We start from the raw sequence: 21,657 nt of genomic DNA on the forward strand, positions 1-21,657 counted from the left end.
CCACGATCACAGACCTATCATGGCAGGTATAATTTTCATCACTGGAATATAGGTTAGGACATATCACTTTTTTCGCTGCATTATGCATCTTAAGCTCATACTGTGATATCTTTCCATAGAGTCGACCCCATTATGTTGTTGTTTTCAAACCACTTTCACTCTCCATCTTATAAAATTGTAACATAGTGGTAGAGAAATTCCTTCCATGGGATTCATAGTTATATCCTCACTAACATATTTTTCCCATGCTGCAAGAGTTGTTGAGACTCAGGATTCCTCTTTAGTCCCACCATAACTTTTCAATGAAGCCTCATTCCTCTTCTTCTTCGCTACCATTGCAGATTTATACCCTTGAGGCTTCCATGTGCTAAGTTGTATTGTTGCATTGCATATTGACTACTTATATGCCTTTTGGCCTTAAGTCGTCTTCACTTTGAATCATGTATCAACCACTTTTGACCATGATCTTTCTGCAAGTTCAAGCCATGCATTCATTAGCCTCCCCGACTTGACACCTTTTATGCATGGAAAGAACATTCCTTTGGGTGTTAACGACTAATATTCAATACCTTGCATTGAGCATACAGATGTTCCAGTCCCAGGAAATAGTGCATCTACCTTTAACACTGATTCTTTCCATTGTAGTATAGGCATTCTTTTATTCTTTTTCAAGGTTTAAATATGAAAAGGACAAAAAAATTATATATTCTAATAAAGAGTGGGAGTAGGACATTTAATTCAATATTTGATGGCAGCAAGAGTGAGTTATGTCACCCTAGAGCAAAGCACTCAAAATAATTCTTTCCTCCATTGGGATGGCACATAGTTTGAATTTAAGAGAGTCATAACCTTGGTATTTAGTTAGTCCTCCTGTGGTTGGTTATCTCTTCCAAACATATCGAGAGTTTTTTAATGCCTCTTGCATTCAAAACTTATACAAAGTTATTTTATTCTTCCATAGAGTCACATTTGAGTCATGATTTTTTTCAAGGGAAGTCAACCTATGTCATCCATTCTGCAGTGTCTCTTGACTCATTTTTATTTGGCCATACCCGATCTCTCAAGTTATCTTCAGTATCACATGAGTTATTTAGTCCTTCGCTTGTGATGGTTAAGAAGGTCTCCATTGACTTCTTGTTGGCATGTATGCTCTTATTGAATCTGACTAATTGCTCCGAGAGTAGGCGTAGAGACACACCCTAGCACTATTTACGTCATTGATGGGTGACCTTGTGCTCACAATAGATCAATATCATGGTTGTTTGACTAAGTGGTTTCCCTTGTGTTCGACAAGAACTTACATTATCAAACATTGGGATTCAAGCAGTATGTTGGTTTCCATTTGATCCTATTGGTGGATTCGTCACCTCTGTGTCAACTCTCATTATTGGTTGGTTCAAAGGCTTTATGTTGTGTGCTTAATTTAAGAGACTACAAGTTGAAGTAGTCTCATTCAGACATGACTTAGAAAATACAAATAAATAGTTGTCTCAATATTATAAGCTTGAGGAGAATAGGAAAGTATTGGATGAGATGCTTGGCGAGAAAAGATCCTCTCTCATCAAGGTTGGTTTGGGTTTCAAAGAAAATCAAAGTTTGAACATTGTGAGGGTTGAAGGGTCAACTTCCCACGTAAAGGCAGCTCGAGATTCTAACAACAACAAAGGAGAAGAAGTTGTTGAACACTAGTAGCAAGGGAAGAAGCAACAACAAAAGAAGAAAATGAAGCAACAGAAGGATAATAAACAACTCCAAGTAGAGTAGCAAAATAGAGCTAGGTAGTTGCAAGAAAGAGCGCAAGGAAACAATGCAAACTGTCATGAAAGGAACATGAAGAACTAGTAGACGTTCTTTCCTCCTCAAGGAAAAGGCCCACAAAGAAAAGGTATCTTCAGTCCTTAAAGGACTTTTTATGGCTATTGTTTTTATTCCAATAATTTTGGACATAAAGCCATAAAATGTAGATGGCATACAAGAAAATAAAATGCGTTGGGTAGCAGCAACCCAAGAACACACAAAGTATCTAGGAGTAGGAATGATTTCAGTAGGAGTCATGACAAGATTGCTGGCATATATGGTAATTCCTCTGCCCCATTTTTAAGCCATATCAAATGATACAGTTGTAGAAATATCAGGCACAAGACAATGAGCTGTAGATATGAGAAAAAAAGGTATGCTTCTCAGCATATGCATGCAAATGTATAGCTTGGGAGTTGAAGACAACAAGAAACAATGGTGGTGTAAAATACAAGTTTGTCTTCAGTGCTCTATGTCAAAATAGGAGGAAGAAATCAAAAGAATGATACTCCTGCTCTTGTAGTATACCCCTTTATACAAAGCACATTCTGGTGGAAGGGTTTTAGGTTGGGAGAGTATATGGCCTGAGATGTTGTAGCGAGGTTTTACAACCATCGAGAGGCACCATCAATGAACATGTGATGATAGGCTAGAAAATGATATATTTTCTACACATTATGAAAGACTTTAGTATTCATCTGCAATGAAGTGATCATCATAAAAATGAGTCATGGTGCATACATTTACATTCTAGTGTTGTTTTGAATTTTACGAATAGAAATTTTTAAGGTAAAGCCTACTGATGGGTTTTTTGAGGCAAGTCCTGGTAGGCTCTGCTAACATGTATGTCTCCTTAAGGAGACAATGCTTAATAATGTATGGACCCTTCCATAAGGTTTTGAAATTCCTTGATATTAAATATTTCTAGAAACATCACAACAATAAGTCCCCTTCGGTAAATGATCAATGGGTGACGTTGTGGTCAAAAGAGGCTCTAGTCCTATTTTTGGGGGCTTTATTATGTTGGAGTGTTTCCTGCTTACTTTTGTCAATGTGTTCCAACTATATGAGATTCTTCTCTAAAGGTGAGATAGTTAGGTGGAATTCGATGGCTGAGTGTAAGGTATGGATCTTGCAATAAATGGCAAGAACAACTTCAGCCCAATATACAATTTGAAAGGGTGTGAACACTATGGATGCTTTAACAATTATGCATTACACCGATAGGGCTGAAAAAATTGTGGTTCTATGGTTTAGCATTTGTTCACCATATGTTGTAACATTATTTTGAGTACTTTGTTGAAAACTTCTACCTAGCCATTGGACTGGGGTAGTATGGGGAAGAAAAATCATGAGAGAAACCAAGGTGTTGGGATAACTCTTGAAATATCTCATTCTCAAAGTGTTTTTCATGATCTGAGACCAACTCCTTGAGAACACTAAACAATGTTATGACATGATTAAAGAAAAATCAAGTAGTGGTTTTTGCGTTGTTATTATAGGTTTGCATGGCCTTTTTCTACTTTGTGAAATAGTCAACAATAACCACAATGTACATATGGTGCCAGAGAATAGAGGATTGCAGGTCATGAATTTGATGCCCCATTTGCATAAGGGGCTTGTGACGATGACTGGTTGTATGTGAGCAGGTGGAGCTCATACCTTGTGACCATATCTCTGGCAATGCTCAGATATCTTAACTGTTTGAATACAGTCATGAAACAAAGTGATCTAAAAATAGCCACCATGGAGGATATTTTAGGTAGTGTCTATCCCGGATAGGTGGTCACTGCAACATCTGCTATGAAATTCATTTTAGACCTGCTCAAATTACTCTAGATTAATTCATCGATGGAGAATTGTTTCGATGCCTTGGCGATAGAGGATGTCGCCCATGAGAAGGTACCAAGGGGCTCAATGGTGAATGCTTTGTTAATAGTCATGAGTACGCCGAGGATTGAACTTTTGAGTTCTAAGAAAGAGGAAAATGTTTCCATACTAGGGTCATTTGTAGATATAAATAATAAATGTTCATTAGGGAAAAAATCATTGATGGGTGACCCTTGGGACTCTATAGGGAGATCCACAATGAACTCTGCAATGATAAGAGCCTTCTTGCTTTTGGGGGAAGAAAATTGTAGGCAAAATTCTTGCAAGATAACCATCCATCGAACGTATTTATGGTTCATTATACTACGAGTGAGTAAATGTCTCATGTGGTTAATATTTTCTATTACAATGGTGGTTCGTAAGATGATATAATGTCAAATCTTCTTTACAGAGTGTACAAGTGCTAAGGTTGTCTTTTTTGTTGGCTCATACTTCAAGGCAGGCTTGGAAATGCTCTTGTTGATGTAATAGCTAACATGTTCTCTATTATTTGGTCCTTCTTGGACTAATACCCCTGAGATGGCTACTTCAGATGATGATAAGTAGAGTATATAATCCTTAGTGTGTTCAGGAGCACTAATCAATGGAGATTGATATAATGCATCTTTTAGGGCTTCAAATGAGTTTTGGGCCTATTCATCGCATTGAAAGGGAATGTCTCGACTAAGAATGTCCAAGAATCCATGCGCGCAAGTGGTGTAATCAACAACAAAGCGATATAAAGAATTGGCCTTACCTTGCAAGATTTGTAACTTATTCAAATTTTTTGGAGGTGGTATTTCCTAGATGTCCTAAAAAATCAAAGCATTCACTCTAATACCTTGTTGGGAACAACAAATCTCAGTAGTCTTCCCATGTTAATGCAAAAGACACACTTGAGGTGGTTCAAGTGTAGTTTATATTGTCGACATCTCTAAAACACTGGGTGGAGATCTTCCAAATGATCTAAGCACTTTTTAGATCATATTGTGAGGTCATCCAAATAAGCTAGTATGAGATGAGCCTGATCATGGAAGATATAATTCATGGCCCATTGGAAAGTGGCACCATCACTTTTAACACCAAAGGGCATAACTGCTATGCGAATGTGCCCCATGGGGTTGCAAAGGTTGTTTTATATTGATCCGTATGGTGAATCTAAATCTAGTTATAACCTAAGAAGCCATCCATGAAGGATAGATCTTCGTGACTGACACATGCATCAATAACTTGGTTGATGAAGGTGTTACATGTGGAGCTTGATTATCTTCTTGATTGTTCAAAGGTTTTTTGTTTCATCCCTGTTGGATCCCCATTCCTAAAAAGGCAGCAACACCGCCTGTTTAATCATTATTAGGGGGGTCCAGGGGGAACATGGTGACTTTTATGATCCCCGCCTAGTGGGGGTACAAGGGAGTGATCCCAAAGCTAGAAATAGTTGAAAATTTGTCTTGTGAAATATTGTAATTTCATAGTCAATCTGGGTCGTTCCTTAGGCAGATGATCTAGTTGTAGAAGTTATGTTAATTTAGGGTATTCTTCCCTAGAAGGAAACCCTTAGTTTATATGAGGGAATTTTATTACGATTGCGTATTATTATTTTGTTTAAGAAAGAGACAGGATACTATGTGAAAGTGAAGAGGAAATTACAACGGATTTGTACATTGTATGTCTTCATTTTATTAGATAATATATAATGAAGGAATGGTTATTCTCTATGGACATAGCCCAAATTTGGTGAACCACATATATATGTTTCTCTCTTGTTTTATGCATTTTTTAATTTGTATTTCCACAATATTTTGTGTATTTCATTGCTTCGTTAATTGATTTATAACACAGTGGTGTAGGTTAATTGTCCTTGGGAAATGCTTCGTTCAAATCTCTAAAATAAATACAAATGCGAATGGTGCCCTATTTTTCCATGACAGGTATAGGGTTAGAAACCTTAGAGGTGTATGTGATAGGATAACAGAAACTAGCTTTGTGGAACTTGTCAATTTCTTGCTTGATCACTTCTGCTTTGGAAAGATAGTGTTGACTTTTTTTTTGCCTAATGGGGTGGGCATCATGTCGTGTATCAATATGGTGCTCTATGATGGTAGGACTGATGCCTCACATTTCCAAGTAAGCCCATCTAGAGATATCTCTATATTCTTGAAATAGGACTTTGCATGAGGCCACCTCCTATGGGGAGCATGGTTCTCCCAACGATATTTTCTCGACTATGTCAACTTTGGTTGAAATATATATCTTGATGGTAGGTGAGATATTTGACATATTCCCTTAAATGCGGCTCGAGCTAAGATGGGATTTTGAAACTAATATACCTGTCTTGGTGGCAGGAAATCCTTTAAGTCTATTATGCAAATTTCATGAATCGGCGCATCAATAGACGCAAAATATTTTTTAGGTATAAATAATGAACGATGCTGCATGTCATCCCACAAACATTGAGGTTCTGTCATGGCCTCTAGAATATATTTGTCTTAGTGAAAAATATTATCCAATGGTGAAGTCATTTGTGCGAGGTTGTGAGGATAAGGTTGGGACCTAGCTATGCTAGTAGACAGAGAAGAAAATTATCTGGTGGTTGATGCCATAGAAACCAACAAAGTTGACAATGTGCAGATTTGATGGGTCTATACAGTTGGCAGAGGTGTCACTGTTGTGTTGGGTTTAGCTGTCTTCATACCAAATAATTTTGAACAGATAGCGTAAAGAAGGGTTACTATAGAAGAGGAAATGAACCATATGAAATGTTATGTGTCGTTAGCAACAAGTGGTGGGTGAATGTTCGTAATGGCAGACTGATGGTGAGTGGGAGAAGGTTCAGAAGATAATTTCAGCATCCTAGGAGCCAAAGCATATTCCTCCATGGGATGATGGTATTCAAGGATTTGGTGAACTAATGGATGTCGTATGCTAAGCCGTCCAAATGTTTATAACATAGGACATGTCCCAGAAACATGGGAGTCATTGGTATAGATATTGTAGACAGGACCAGTGTTGATGTAACAAATAGTGTGGGAGTTGATGTAACAAATAGTGTGGGTATTAGCATTTCCCATAGTGTGAGATGATGATGCATGGTTGGTATCATGAGATAGAGTATTAAATTAATACCTTAGAGATCAAAATTTGTACCACAATTATATTATGGCAACACAGAACACCACTACTCGCAAACTAAGTAGTGGATGACAATTTCATTGACTATGCACCACATTAGTAATCCCAAGAAATATACCGAGATGTATTATCAAAGTAGTTGTAATAATGTATAATAACTTCTATTTTAATTTTGTTTTATTCTCTTTATTCAAAATAATACGAACCTTTAAAGGTAATTTATTACAAAGGGCCATAGAGTAAATTTCATCTTCATAACCAAAAAATATTGTGCGATTAACAGATTGTTCACATACTTCAAAGGCTTGAGGTAAGGTATTGCTTTGATTATTAAATAATGGTCACATCCTAATTGCTTGTTGGGACTAAACTATTTCTCTTAGTTTTTGTTAATATTTGTTGTGCTATTGTGTTGATTTATGTATTATTAATAAACTATATGTATTGTAAGTAATGAACGATCTAGATAAGGTAATTAATGGTTAAGACATTTGGTAAAAGTAGGATTTTTTAATGTTATTTTTAATTTTTTAAATTGTTTTTATTGCTAACAATTTTATTTAAAAATAGGTAAAATTAGTCACATCTTGTATATTCACCAATTAAAAAATAGAAATTTAGATTTTAAAAAATTAAAAAATATTTTCTTAATTTTAAAATATTCAATTTAATATTCAATTTTTATAAAAAACTTTATTGAACTTTATGAGAAAAACTTTTTTGGCTTAAATCACATGATAATACATTTGTCAATGTGTTTCAAACCAACAAGTGTGGTTTATCATTAGGACAAGTTGGAGAATCAGATCATGGTTGCATATTAAATGGTGAGAGCAGATCAACAAACATCTAGGTTTGATTGAAAAAATGGCTATACGGAAAAATGGCTATATTAGATCATACTGGATACACGGTTAAGATTGACCAAGAACTGCTAGTTTTGACTATACAAGTTGTATAATTATATAATACTATTATGCTAAAACAAATATTATTTTAATGCCTCTCATATGCTATTTAAGTGAAAAGTTAACCATATTAGAGTTAACAATATTACTAGGGAATATTTATAATAAAATTGTTTGAAATGTTAACATATAATAATATATCTAGGGAAAGTAATTGTTAGTAATCGAAAGGATTTAATAATAACTAATAATGATTAATATTATATTATTATTATAATAATGTTATAGTATTAATTTTATTATTAATGTCTTGTGTAACTAATTAATATAAATTTAATAGTAAGGCTATTTAATTGGAATAAGTATTAATAGATCTAGGGATATTAGTAAAAGTAAGGATTTAACATTAACTCAAATAATATTAATTAATGTTATATTATATATACTAGATCATATAAATTAGTCATGAAAAGGGAATATCTATACTAATATTTAACATATATTAAAAATAATATTAGTTATAGTAATAGTATTATTCTTATTATTAATGGTTAGGGTATCAATTTATTAGTGATCTAATAGGGACTTACATAATAGTTTTAGGGAAATTAGTAATTGTAAGGATATATTGTATTATTATTATTAATATAATAGTGTTACAATAATAGTATTTAATTAAAGGATGGATAACTAATTAATATAAATTTATTAGTAAAATTGTCAACTTGGAATAAGTATAACTTGCATTTAGCAAGTTTAAAAATCTACATCATATTTTTTCATAAAACATAATTTGAAGTGTCAATTTTTTTTTTTGCTAAGTAAGATTAATCTATTATTTACAAAAAGAGAATACTGTTACATCATTTGGGTCCTGATAATCATCGTGCCTGAGAGATAGGCCGAATGAGCATGTCTAGTCCAAAACTGTAAGATGAGAGAAGATATCCCGCGCAGGGGAATCAGGAAGAAACATTTGGGACTTGACTATAGAATCGACACATGAACATACCACTGATACATGCACATATCACTGGAACATGAAACATGACAGTAGATCCGACACAAGAACAAACACATATAATCAGACAAACAGAGCCAAAACTGAATCTTGTCCAGATGACCAAAAAACTGAAGAGGATTTGAGACATGGGATTAAACATCAGGGGGCTCTTCAACAATCCTGCAGCCACCTTCGTCAATTTCCGTCCCTTCCGTCTGAGCTGGATCAGTTGAAATAGTATTGATAGCACTGGCAGGCTGTGATATCCTGTAGTTCATTGCAGAAGAAGGCTTAGGGGAGTGAGGCAGAGTGATACCAGGCTCGCCTTCATCTTGGGTATCTTCCAGGAAAAGCACAGAGACATGAGCAGTAATTCGGGGTCGACTGAGAGCACAATTAAAAGTGAAAGTAGCAGAGCCGAAGGACGGCGAGCCGGTAGAACCTGGAGAACTTGGATTGATAAATTGACCCGGTCTCATGACGTTTTCAGATCTCAGAGGGTCTGGAACCTGCTCCTTGGAACCCGGCCCAACAGAAGGGCGAGAGGGGTTGCCACGGCCGGAGCCCCTACGGCTTAACAAACGCTGGCGGGGTCTCGTCATAACTATCCAGAAATTGCAGACAGCAAGATGAAAATAATCAACCGCAGGCGGAAATCCACAAGTTACATTGAGAGTATTACCTGCAGCCGAAGGAAGATTAGGCGCAACAGTGGGGATTCCGCTACCATCAAAGAGCTGTCCGCTACCGCCCTGATTAACAGCCTGCGAACCCGGGTAACCTTTACTATCAGCCAGATTAAATCTGCATACACCACCGCGGCAGCCTCCTTCAGCTGCAAAAGAGTCCTTCTCCCCAACCATAATCCGAAAACAGCAGACAGAGCCAGACCCACCCAAGACCTTTGCAGAACCAAAACCCAGAATGATTCTGAATATCATGAGGCATAGTAGCATTTCGCTGCTGCCAGAACTCTTAAATAAACGGGCGCCTCTCCCTCGATCTTCACCCGCCATTACTGTGGCTATCAGGGTGGTTGCAGGCGGGTAATTCTCAGCGCGTGCGGAGCCAAACTTCTGTTTAATGCCGAGACCCTTCATTCTATCTGCCTTAACGCTTGCCTCGCTTAATGTCCCGTCTTCCCACCCGGTATTCCGTCCGGCGCGCATGCTGGACATGTGCCCTTCACACCTCGCCGTCCTCCATCCCATCGAATTAATGACTATGCAGAGCACTCGCATCCAGGGTTTGAAATGTCAATTTTAACAACACCCTAAATAATAATTTTCTATTGTAACTTGACATATTTAAGTATGAACAAAATTTAATAATAATAATAATTAAATTAAATATTAATTAGATGTATAATTAAATTAAATATTACATAGATGTATAAAATATGTTGTTATATATATATATATGACCGAAAAATTAAAAACAATATGCATAATTTTAACACGCCAAACTTGTGCTATTAGGCTGGATGCCCAACGAGACGACCATTAGCAGCAAGGGCAGATGAATGTAATCTTTTGTAACAATAATACAAGATGAGCCTTTACGAAAGACACTTTATAAATGTTTAATTCAATTGCATAATTTCTTCTTTAATTCTTTCAATGAATTATTTATTAAAAGCATATATTTTATATATTGAATAACGATCTTTCCTCGAGGCTAACTCAATTGACAAGTAATATGAAAATTAAGTGTTATATATAAAGACATTTTTTTTGTTCAAGTCCTTACAATTTATTTATGTTTGTGGAAGGGGTATTTATAGGTACTTAAAGGTTTAGTGGTAGCGTTTAAAATCTATCTTGACCTATTTTTTCATTCACTTAATTATAATATAATAATAATGATAAGATTAAAAAAAATTAGAATAAAAGAAACATGGAAGTTTAATATAATAATAATGATAAGATTAAAAAAAGATTAGAATAAAAGAGATATGGAAGTTTAATTTAAATAATCAAATTTATTACACTACTATTACAAGTTTTAAAACAATTATAAATATAAATATAAAATTATATAAATAAAGTAAATTTTATTTTATTCAAAAATTAATTATTAAAATAAAAAGAATATATATTTTTTTTCATTTTTTCAATAATTTTTTAACTAACTTACCAACAGCTAGTTTTCAACAGTTATCTCTGGGCAATGATGCATCCATGCTATTTATACCTTCTGATCGATTGGTTTCTCACCTTGTCCAGAAGATGAACCACATTATTTGGTTGAAGATGAACCACATTAGTTAGTTAGTAAACTATATGTTATAGCATGCACAATCACATTTATGGTTAGCAATCTAGATCCATCTTAAATTGAGATCTCACCTTGTCTAGAAGATGAAACCAAATGTCGAAAATGATCAAATTTGTTTTCTATCTAATAGAAATTTGTGCCTCAAGAGAATTGATCACTCTCGACACTTGGTAGATCCAGATTTAAGATAAATATAAAATGGTTTAATTTTGAAAATAAAAATTTATTAATATAATTTGTTTATTAATTTATTATTTTTTAATCAAATTAATCTAAATTCAAATATAAAATTATTTGAAAAATTAAAATAAAAATAAAAATGATTGCAATTTTAATTTCATAAAATTCAAGTTTCAAAATTTTATAAAATAAAAATATTACACATAAACTTAAATAATAGAAATAGTTATAAAAAATAAATTTAATTCGAAAAAATGAAAATGTTAGTAGAGAAGATTTTCTAAGAAATGTTAGTGGCAGAAATCTTAGATTAAACGTTTATCATTATTTAAAATTTTATTTTTGTTTATTATATAAATTTATTTATTATTTAATTTAAATTATTTTAAATTTAAATATATTTATACATTTAAATAAAAGTAAATTTGAAAAAATATAAAAGAATAGTCTATCACCACTCTCAGAAACAACATGAGAGGGAATTTTATTTATTATATATGTTGAAGAATTGTCGCTGTTTTCTTGATAACAGAACTCAAAGCCGATATAAGTCCATCTATCTTAAGACAATTTTGTTGCTGTTTTCTTGATAACAGAACTCAAAGTCGATATAAGCCAACAGCGGACGTAAGCCAATAGGATTTGACCATGTATGTCATCCTGAGATTTGTTGACGATGAAGATCTTCGGTGTAACTATAAATTTTAAGTAGCTCCACTTATCTTAAATTTATTTTCACCAATATACCATAAACATTATATGTAAGTAAAATTTATTTAACATGTTTTTTTATTGTCTTTAAATTATATATATATATATATATATATATTCTTGTTAAATTATAAATAAATATGTTTATATATAAAACTAACAAAATTTGTTAAAAATAATGAATACTTTTATTTTAAATTTTTAAAAATTAATTAAATGATAATTATAAAATTTATACTTATATATTATTTTATCAAATATATATATATATAGTTAAAATTGTGGAAAAAAATACTAAAATAATTTCAGATAATATATGACAAGAAAATTATTGCTCAAACACACAACAATATTCATTTTTTGTTTGTTGTAGGGAAATGTGAATCATTATTCGACCATATTTACGCCGTAAGGCGTTCCCCTCTGAAATCAACTTTGCTCTCTGCCTACGTGTCATTACTTTGCACCATTAGATGATATGTTAGACGATTGAGCCATTTTGAGTCGTTAGATTATGTTGAGGTAGCTGCAACTCCTTAACTGCCTGAGCAGCGCATCGGCTTCGTCTCCTTGGGTACTGTATCGACGGCGGGGAGAAGATGCTGGTGTACGAGTATATGCCCCAGGGGCCGCTGAGTCTGCATCTGTTTGAATGGGCGGCGGCCGGGCTGAGGCCGCTAGAATGGAAACAGAGGCTTAGCATTACCCTCGATGTCGCCCGCGGAGTTGAGTACCTGCACAGCCTTGCACAGACGAGCTTCATTCACAGAGATCTGAAGCCCTCTAATATCCTTCTGGGCGACGACATGAGGGCCAAGGTCTCGGATTTCGAGTTGGTCAAGCTGGCCCCTGATGGAAAGTTTTCTGTTGAAACCAGGCTGGCCGGCACTTTTGGTTATCTGGCCCCTGAATATGTAGGTATGCATGGAATCACTCCATTTCATTCCATTGCCCTCGATGTCGCCTGCGGAGTTGAGTACCTGCACAGCCTTGCACAGACGAGCTTCATTCACAGAGATTTGAAGCCCTCTAATATCCTTCTGGGCGACGACATGAGGGCCAAGGTCTCGGATTTCGAGTTGGTCAAGCTGGCCCCTGATGGAAAGTTTTCTGTTGAAACCAGGTTGGCCGGCACTTTTGGTTATCTGGCCCCTGAATACGCAGGTACGCATGGAATCACTCCATTTCATTCCATTGCCCTCGATGTCGCCCGCCAAGTTGAGTACCTGCACAGCCTTGCACAGACGAGCTTCAGTTACAGAGATCTGAAGCCCTCTAATATTCTTCTGGGCGATGACATGAGGGCCAAGGTCTCGGATTTCGAGTTCGTCAAGCTGGCCCCTGATGGAAAGTTTTCTGTTGAAACCAGGCTGGCCGCCATTTTTGGTTATCTGGCCCCTGAATATGCAGGTAAGCATGGAATCACTCCATTTCATTCCATCAATCTAGCTTTGTTGGAATTCAGTAGCTTTGTTTTGTTTCATTCCATCAATTTAGGCTTGTTGGAATTCACCGGAGAATATAAAGGATAGATATACAGTGGAGAATATCAATGGTAGACATTTATGCAAAGAACTTGACACAGTTCAAGGTCTGTGTTTTGATTGGGCTCCAAAATGGAAGCAATCAAACAACACTCATTAATGGTATTTGTAATGGTGGGGTTCAGTTTTCATATATCAGTTGAAGCAGGAATGGGTGGCTCTATCCATCATTAGAGAACAAAGAGAGACTTGTCAAAGATCTTTTTATAGGAACAAATATTACATTATGAATCAATTAGTCTAACCGTCAATTGTAAATATCTAACCATATGTTAGACAATGGAAAATCAGAAATATCTGACCATATGATAAATTGTAAAATTCTCCAATCACTCATAATGCTAAAACTTTAAATATAGAATTATAAAATACTTCCCCATATATTTCTGAAATCAGTCCTTATCCTAGATTACGATTTAAAATACTTTGGAATGCAGTGCCATCGAGAAGATAACAGAGTCAAAATCAATAGAAAGGTGAGGTGTTCGAATATCCATTACATAATTTATTCCAGAGATGCCATTCTCATGTCACGGGCTGACTCGACCAATAGAGTCGTGGGTAAACAGGAATGCAAAGGGCGTACCCATTGGGCAGATACAACGAAACCCTTGCAGCGCAATATCTCGATCAACCATTAAAATACTTGCAGTACCATATGCCTTGACCAAGAACAAAACCCATTTAAAATCTGATGTATTTTGAATATCCATTGGGCATATTCGGAGAAGCCCACTTTCGTAGGAGTTCTTCAATCATTCAGCGTTTACAGATATATATACAGCGGAGAATATAAAGGATAGATATACAGTGGAGAATATCAATGGTAGACATTTATGCAGAGAACTTGACAGAGTTCAAACTCTGTGTTTTGATTGGGCTGCAAAATGGAAGCAATCAAACAGCACTCATTAATGTTATTTGTATTGGTGGCGTTCAGTTTTTGTATATCAGTTGAAGCAGGAATTACTAGCAGATATGTGCGTAGGGTTAACGATAATGTGGATATGCCCATGGATAGTGGTGCTTTTTATGTCCCCCCTGGTTACAATGCTCCCCAACAGGTAATGCTGTCTCTTCTTCTTCTTTGTTATTTTCAACTTGAATGAATAGTCTAATTTTTTAAATGGCATCTAAGGAAGAATCAGCTGATGTTTAGGGCTTTGATTTTACCAGGTTCATATCACTCAAGGAGACTATGAGGGTACAGCTGTTATTGTCTCTTGGATTACACCATCAGAGCCTGGAACCAGTATTGTCCTGTATGGCCCTGAGGAGTCCAAGTACACATATGCAGCATATGGTATTATGACCAAATATATGTATTATAATTATACATCTGGATTTATTCATCATTGCACTCTGAGGAATCTAGAGGTAAGTCTTGCAATATAGTTTTCCTTCTTTTGCTCAGAAAATATGGATTTTGAAGGGTTAATTAGTGTAGACAAACAGTATTCAAAAGCAATTTGATTTATGCCGGAAAGAAAAGTAGGGTACAGGGTCCATAAAAGGGTTTTAAAAATGCAACATAGTTTTGCCTGTAGCAAAGTGAATAATGCATTTAGCCCGGAAGGGTAGCCTGATCTGTCGAATCCACTTGCCACTTTGCTGGTTCTCTGTTACGAGCCGTGGGTTTACTTTTTTGGGTTTACCTAGGTTAGGCTTAGATATTCAAGTAAAAGGTCTACCTGGGTTAGGCTTAGATATTCAAGTAAAAGGTCTACCTGGGTTAGTCTTATATTCAAGTAGAATGGCTGTCGCTGTAGCCCCTAAGGTTCAGTGAAAGTTCAGTGAATAATATATTTTTGAAAGGTAAAAAGATAAGAATGATATTAAATCAAAACTGCAATAACATATGTGTGCAGCTATTTACAAATTAGCAATGGAATTAAGAATTCTGGCAAATTCACGGAATTTGATTTAGAAATATAAAAATTTATTAGAAATATTTAAAAATGGTATTAGAGAGTTGATTTTTATCTACTATTACAGAAATCTGCACCCTCTAGCACAAAATCCTTACAAGGTACTGAGCTTAAGTGTAACATGGAAGAGTTGTCATTATCACCTAGAGATATACTTCCTTTCTGTTAAGTTTAGCCGAACTGAACTTCTATACGTATGCAAAGTGTGAAATGTATATGGTTTATAACATATCATCCGTGAACAAAAGATTTATCAGGCCAGAAACTGGTTTTGGTGTGCAAGTCCCTGGCTAATGTCATAGTATCCTTCCTCACTTTGTTACTAACATTGTAAACGGTTTCAGTGCCATGCCACATGGGCGATCTTTGGTTTGTGGCTGTTTTCTATGTGATATTTCAGGTGATCTTACTGCAGTGGCATAACTGGATGTCCCTATTTTGGGATTATTGTGTGTATTTTAACATTGCTGTTGGGATTATTTCTCTGAAGAATTTTCAACTTCAAAAGAAGTCAAAATGGCACAAGTATTTTTTGTTTTGGGAATTCTCCAACATTTGTACCTCACTCTGCTGCAGTGGGATTATATTAGAATATCTGAAAACAAATATCTAAACATTTTAATACTCACAATAAATTCCATTGTAGACCTTGATGTTCTCCCTGTGTTTTATACATTATCCTATGTTAAAATGTCTATTAAGTATCTAATAGAGATGCGAGGAAGGAATTACCGAGAGAAGTTGCAAGTGGGTTAATGTAATGGTTAGAAATTCACAAATTGCCTGTGGAGCTCCCAAGTCACCATGACATCATGGTTGCTGAAGGAGCACATAGTTACATTTGAGCATTTTTCTTTACTGACTCAGACTCAAAATCAGACATATTAGAGCACGGTTCTTACAATTCCTCTACTAATTATAGCAACCATCGCTTTGGCAGTGGACTGCCTGCCCCTCCTCCTACTTATCAGTCTTCTTTTATACATTAGGTAGGTACGGTGCTTATCTTACCATGGTCAAGCAAGTTGTGAAATGTATATGATTTATAACATGTCATCCATGGCAAAAGATTTATCGGGCCAGAAACTGGTTTTGGGTTTTGGTGTGCAAGTCCCTGGCTAATGTCACAGTCTCAATAGTCACTGCTAGACACGTCAGCATTCACACTGGCTTTGACACCTTCAAACCTTACTATACTTCAATTCGTTCTATTATTATAATAAAGTATTATTGTTTGTACTATTCAATTTTTCCTGGTAAAAATAGTACTGGAGTACATTCCATACATTGCAATTTTATACTAACCTCCCATCATGGCGCTGTCCTTTCAACCTAAATATGGAGGAGATTAAGCCCTTTCATTGCTTCCACCGATAGTGTGTGAAACCATCTAATTTCGACCTAACTCAACATAAATCTCAGGGCCATATCTGCACTTCACGTGTATTGCTTGTACTACCAGATTTCTGTTCCTTTCTCCTTCTCTATCAATCTCATTTCAATAAATTATAAATTACAGACATTCATTGACGCAGTTTCAGAAAGGGTTTCCCCTGCATATTGGGCTCACATGAATAAATGAGACAGAGAAGGCTCGACTGGGGTGACCTTGCAACACATTCACAGGACAAATGGAGAGATCAAGAGTTTAGAGTAATGTGCATGTGTTCCCAGGTCGCCCCAGTCGAAACCTCCTCTGCGACTGCTGCTTTAATGGTGTCCTCCGCTTCTCTTCACTTCTTATCTCACAGCCAATATACCCAAAGGTAAGGACAGATACTATAACTGCAAGCAAGAAAGAAACCGAATCTGCAACAAGCAACAATTTTTAACAGTCTCTTTCGTTTGTTTGTGATTCGTGCAGTCTCCCCTCTCTTTGATAGCAGTGCTTTGTTTTCAGGTGAGCAGATGTTGTTTATAGGGGCAACCATGGGCATTTTTATATATATCGGGAATCTGGCAGATAATAGCAAGGTTAATGGTTTGAACTTGCTCTTATTTTTAGGATTGCAAGATATTTTTTGATTCTAATAGTATTTAAATGTGATTTTTTGGAAAGTTTTCTTATTAAATTTGTCTAAAATATGCTAGGGATTCATTGAAATCACACGCTGTCTAGGTGAACTATTCACAAAGAAAGTGCCCTAGAGAATTTTGAGGGTGCTGAATCTATATATACAATTAAAAAACCAGTTTAAACAACAGAAATCAAGATTTGGCCACAAATTTTTTCACTAGGAAACTCCAAAAAATCTCATTTAAAGACATTGGCTCTACCTATCTGTTATGTAGAATCTGCATTTAATAGCGACCTTGGCCCTCATTTCTAAAAATATTCTTGTTTCTTTGATTGAGAAAATTGTATGTCACAACTGGCATAATTCAAGTGAAGTAAGTTGTTTGTTAGTGAATCCTTCTATGCTATCAAAATCTACAAATACAATTACAGCCAAATTATTTGTTTACTTTCATGATCTCGCAGAAATCAGGATGCAGTATACGTTTATTGCTGAATCTAGCTATACCATCACAATCAACAGTTTTAATCAAATTTTTTGTTTGTTCCATGAAATTGTATATGAAACCCACAATGCATAATCAGGGTGAAGTAGATATTTGTTACTAAGTCCATCAGTGCCAATCAGGCTCTACAATTCCAATCCATTTAATCATAAATTTCAACAAAAATTGGTCCACCATGTATGTGGATCAGTCATTAGTTAGTAACCCTACTCCTCAGGAGCCAACGTGCTTTCAAGGGTTGCAGTTTAATGCACATGCTACATAGGAGATAGGCGCTGCCACGGTGTTCAGCCATGGGATGTTCAACTCACAATTTACTTTCTCTGCCAATGGGCCATGGTGCCTTGTAATGGTACATTGATGCTTGAAGGCCTCATTCAATCAAATATGCAGGGAAATATGGAAGGAGGAGTGGCAGCAATCTGACTATCTGAGTTCGAGTCCTAAAATTGAAAAAATCTCGAAATTAGTCTTTCTCCGAAGAATTTTCAACTTCAAAAGAAGTCAGAATGGCACAAGTATTTTTTGTTTTAGGAATTCTCCAACATTTGTACCTCACTCTGCTGCAGTGGGATTATATTAGAATATCTGAAAACAAATATCTAAACATTTTAATACTCACAATAAATTCCATTGTAGACCTTGATGTTCTCCCTGTGTTTTAGACATTATCCTATGTTAAAATGTCTATTAGGTATCTAATAGAGATGCGAGGAAAGAATTACCGAGAGAAGTTGCAAGTGGGTTAATGTAATGGTTAGAAATTCACAAATTTCCTGTGGAGCTCCCAAGTCACCATGACGTCATGGTTGCTGAAGGAGTGCATAGTTACATTTGAGCATTTTTCTTTACTGACTCAGACTCAAAATCAGACATATTAGAGCACGGTTCTTACAATTCCTCTACTAATTACAACAACCATCGCTTTGGTAGTGGACTGCTTGCCCCTCCTCCTGCTTATCAGTCTTCTTTTATACATTAGGTAGGTACGGTGCTTATCTTACCGTGGTCAAGCAAGTTGTGAAATGTATATGATTTATATCATATCATCCATGAACAAAAGATTTATCGGGCGAGAAACTGGTTTTGGGTTTTGGTGTGCAAGTCCCTGGCTAATGTCATAGTCTCAATAGTCACTGTTAGACATGTCAGCATTCACACTGGCTTTGACACCTCCAAACCTTACTATACTTCAATTCGTTCTATTATTATAATAAAGTATTATTGTTTGTACTATTCAATTTTTTCTGGTAAAAATAGTACTGGACTACATTCCATACATTGCAATTTCATACTGACCTCCCATCATGGAAACTGTCCTTTGAACCTAAATATGGAGGAGATTAAGCCCTTTCATTGCTTCCACCGACAGTGTGTGAAACCATCTACTTTCGACCTAACTCAACATAAATCTCAGGGCCATATCTGCACTTCACGTGTACTGCTTGTACTACCAGATTTTGGTTCCTTTCTCCTTCTCTATCAATCTCATTTCAATAAATTATAAATTACAGACATTCATTGACGCAGTTTCAGAAAGGGTTTCCCCTGCATATTGGGTGACATGAATAAATGAGACAGAGCAGGCTCGACTGGGGTGACCTTGCAACACATTCACGGGACTAATGGAGAGATCAAGAGTTTAGAGTAATGTGGACGTGTTCCCAGGTCGCCCCAGTCGAAACCTCCTCTGCTACTGCTGCTTTAATGGTGTCCTCCGCTTCTCTTCACTTCTTATCTCACAGCCAATATACTCAAAGGTAAGGACATATACTATAACTGCAAGCAAGAAAGAAACAGAATCTGCAACAAGCAACAATGTTTAACAGTCTCTTTCGTTTGTTTGTGATTCGTGCAGTCTCCCCTCTCTTTGATAGCAGTGCTCTATTTTCAGGTGAGCAAATTTTGTTTATAGGGGCAACCATGGGCATTTTTATATATATCAGGAATCTGGCAGATAACAGCAAGGTTAATGGTTTGAACTTGCTCTTATTTTTAGGATTGCAAGATATTTTTAGATTCTAATAGTTTTTAAATGTGATTTTTTGGAAAGTTTTCTTATTAAATTTGTCTAAAATCTGCTGGGGATTCATTGAAATCACAAGCTCTCGAGGTGAACTCTTCACAAAGAAAGTGCCCCAGAGATTTTTGAGGGTGCTGAATCTATATATGCAATTAAAAAACCAGTTTAAACAACACAAATCAAGATTTGGCCACAAATTTTTTCACTAGGAAACTCCAAAAAATCTCATTTAAAGACATTGGCTCTACCTATCTGTTATGTAGAATTTGCATTTAATAGCGACCTTGGCCCTCATTTCTAAAAATATTCTTGTTTCTTTGATTGAGAAAATTGTATGTCACAACTGGCATAATTCAAGTGCAGTAAGTTGTTTGTTACTGAATCCTTCTATGCTATCAAAATCTACAAATACAATTATAGCCAAATTATTTGTTTACTTTCATGATCTTAGAGAAATAAGGATGTAGTATATGTTTATTGCTAAATCCAGCTATACCATGACAATCTACAGTTTTAATCAAATTGTTTGTTTGTTCCATGAAATTGTATATGAAACCCATAGTGCATAATCAGGGTGAAGTAGATATTTGTTACGGAGTCCATCAGTGCCAATTAGGCTCTACAATTTCAATCCATTTAATCATAAATTTCAACAAAAATTGGTCCACCATGTATGTGGATCAATCATTAGTCAGTAACCTTACTCCTCAAGAGCCAACGTGCTTTCAAGGGTTGTAGTTTAATGCACATGCTACATAGGAGATAGGTGTTGCCACGGTGTTCAGCCATGGGATGTTCAGCTTGCAACTTACTTTCTCTGCCAACGGGCCATTATGCCTTGTAATGGTACATTGATGCTTGAAGGCCTCATTCAATCAAATCTGCAGGGAAATATGGAAGGAGGAGTGGCAACACTCTGACTATCTGAGTTCGAGTCCTAAAATTGAAAAAATCTCAATTGTTTTAGGAATTCCTCCAACATTTGTACCTCACTCTGCTACAGTGGGATCATATTAGAATATGTGAAAACAAATATCTAAACATTTTAATTCCTTTGAATAGTGAGAGTATCTAGCTTATCAATCTTCTTTGGCACACACATACTATTCCCAATCGAGGAAACTCCGGAGGAGTAGCAAAACAACTGATGCCCTCTGGCAAATGTAGCCACCCATGAACCAAATCGGCCTCAGGCAGATCACGGTTTGGTCCAGTCGCTTGATATTTTTGCGTATGTTTAGCAGTTCAGTAGTTTTGTTGATTTGCTGTCATGTCCAGTGTTGCTGAGTTGCACCTTTTTTTTGTGTCACAAGGTCGTATTATGGTGTCTGTTGATGTCAGTTCAGGGTTATATGGTAACTGTTTTGCAATTTCATGCTGGTTTCCCCAATCTGGGGCAGTATCAACTGTTTCGATGAAAGCTAGAAACAGAGCTTGAGGTGGGGCCTCGATGTAATTATATTTTTGCCTTTTTTAATTGAATTAGTCTTACTTAGAAAAAAAATTGTTTTATGCATCCTATTTACTTTTCCAACTATTGTATGAAAGTTGCTATGGTTCGAAATTAATTTCTACATTAATTAAATTCAATAATTGATTTGTTTGATTGAGATCATAAGGGAAAGAATCACTTAGGGCTAGAATTTTCTACAATTGGAACAATGCACAATGGGTTCATTATTGAACAATTAGAAGCTAAAATGCGAGAAATTTCATAATGGATTCATGATTGAAACCATTAACTTAAAACAAACATGTTATT

The 21,657-nt window shown here is 35.7% G+C and overlaps 2 protein-coding genes across 2 annotated transcripts; both read left to right on the forward strand.

Moving 5' to 3' along the window:
* Positions 1–12,476: 12,476 nt before the first annotated feature.
* On the forward strand, positions 12,477–13,409 carry LOC149191012 (chitin elicitor receptor kinase 1-like). Its single transcript, XM_089410639.1, has 2 exons — positions 12,477–13,287; positions 13,375–13,409. Exons 1-2 carry the CDS (start codon positions 12,477–12,479, stop codon positions 13,407–13,409), a joined length of 846 nt encoding a protein of 281 aa, XP_089266765.1.
* Positions 13,410–13,757: 348 nt separating this feature from the next.
* LOC149191013 (purple acid phosphatase 2-like) lies at positions 13,758–15,166 on the forward strand. The gene is made up of 2 exons (XM_089413489.1): positions 13,758–14,485; positions 14,598–15,166. Exons 1-2 carry the CDS (start codon positions 14,309–14,311, stop codon positions 14,814–14,816), a joined length of 396 nt encoding a protein of 131 aa, XP_089269615.1. The 5' UTR covers positions 13,758–14,308; the 3' UTR covers positions 14,817–15,166.
* Positions 15,167–21,657: the final 6,491 nt, after the last annotated feature.

This window comes from Pinus tabuliformis, chromosome 3_1 (genome assembly GCF_031772625.1).
Source record: "Pinus tabuliformis cultivar Carrire ecotype Pingquan chromosome 3_1, CPIR1, whole genome shotgun sequence".
NCBI lineage: Eukaryota > Viridiplantae > Streptophyta > Pinopsida > Pinales > Pinaceae > Pinus > Pinus tabuliformis.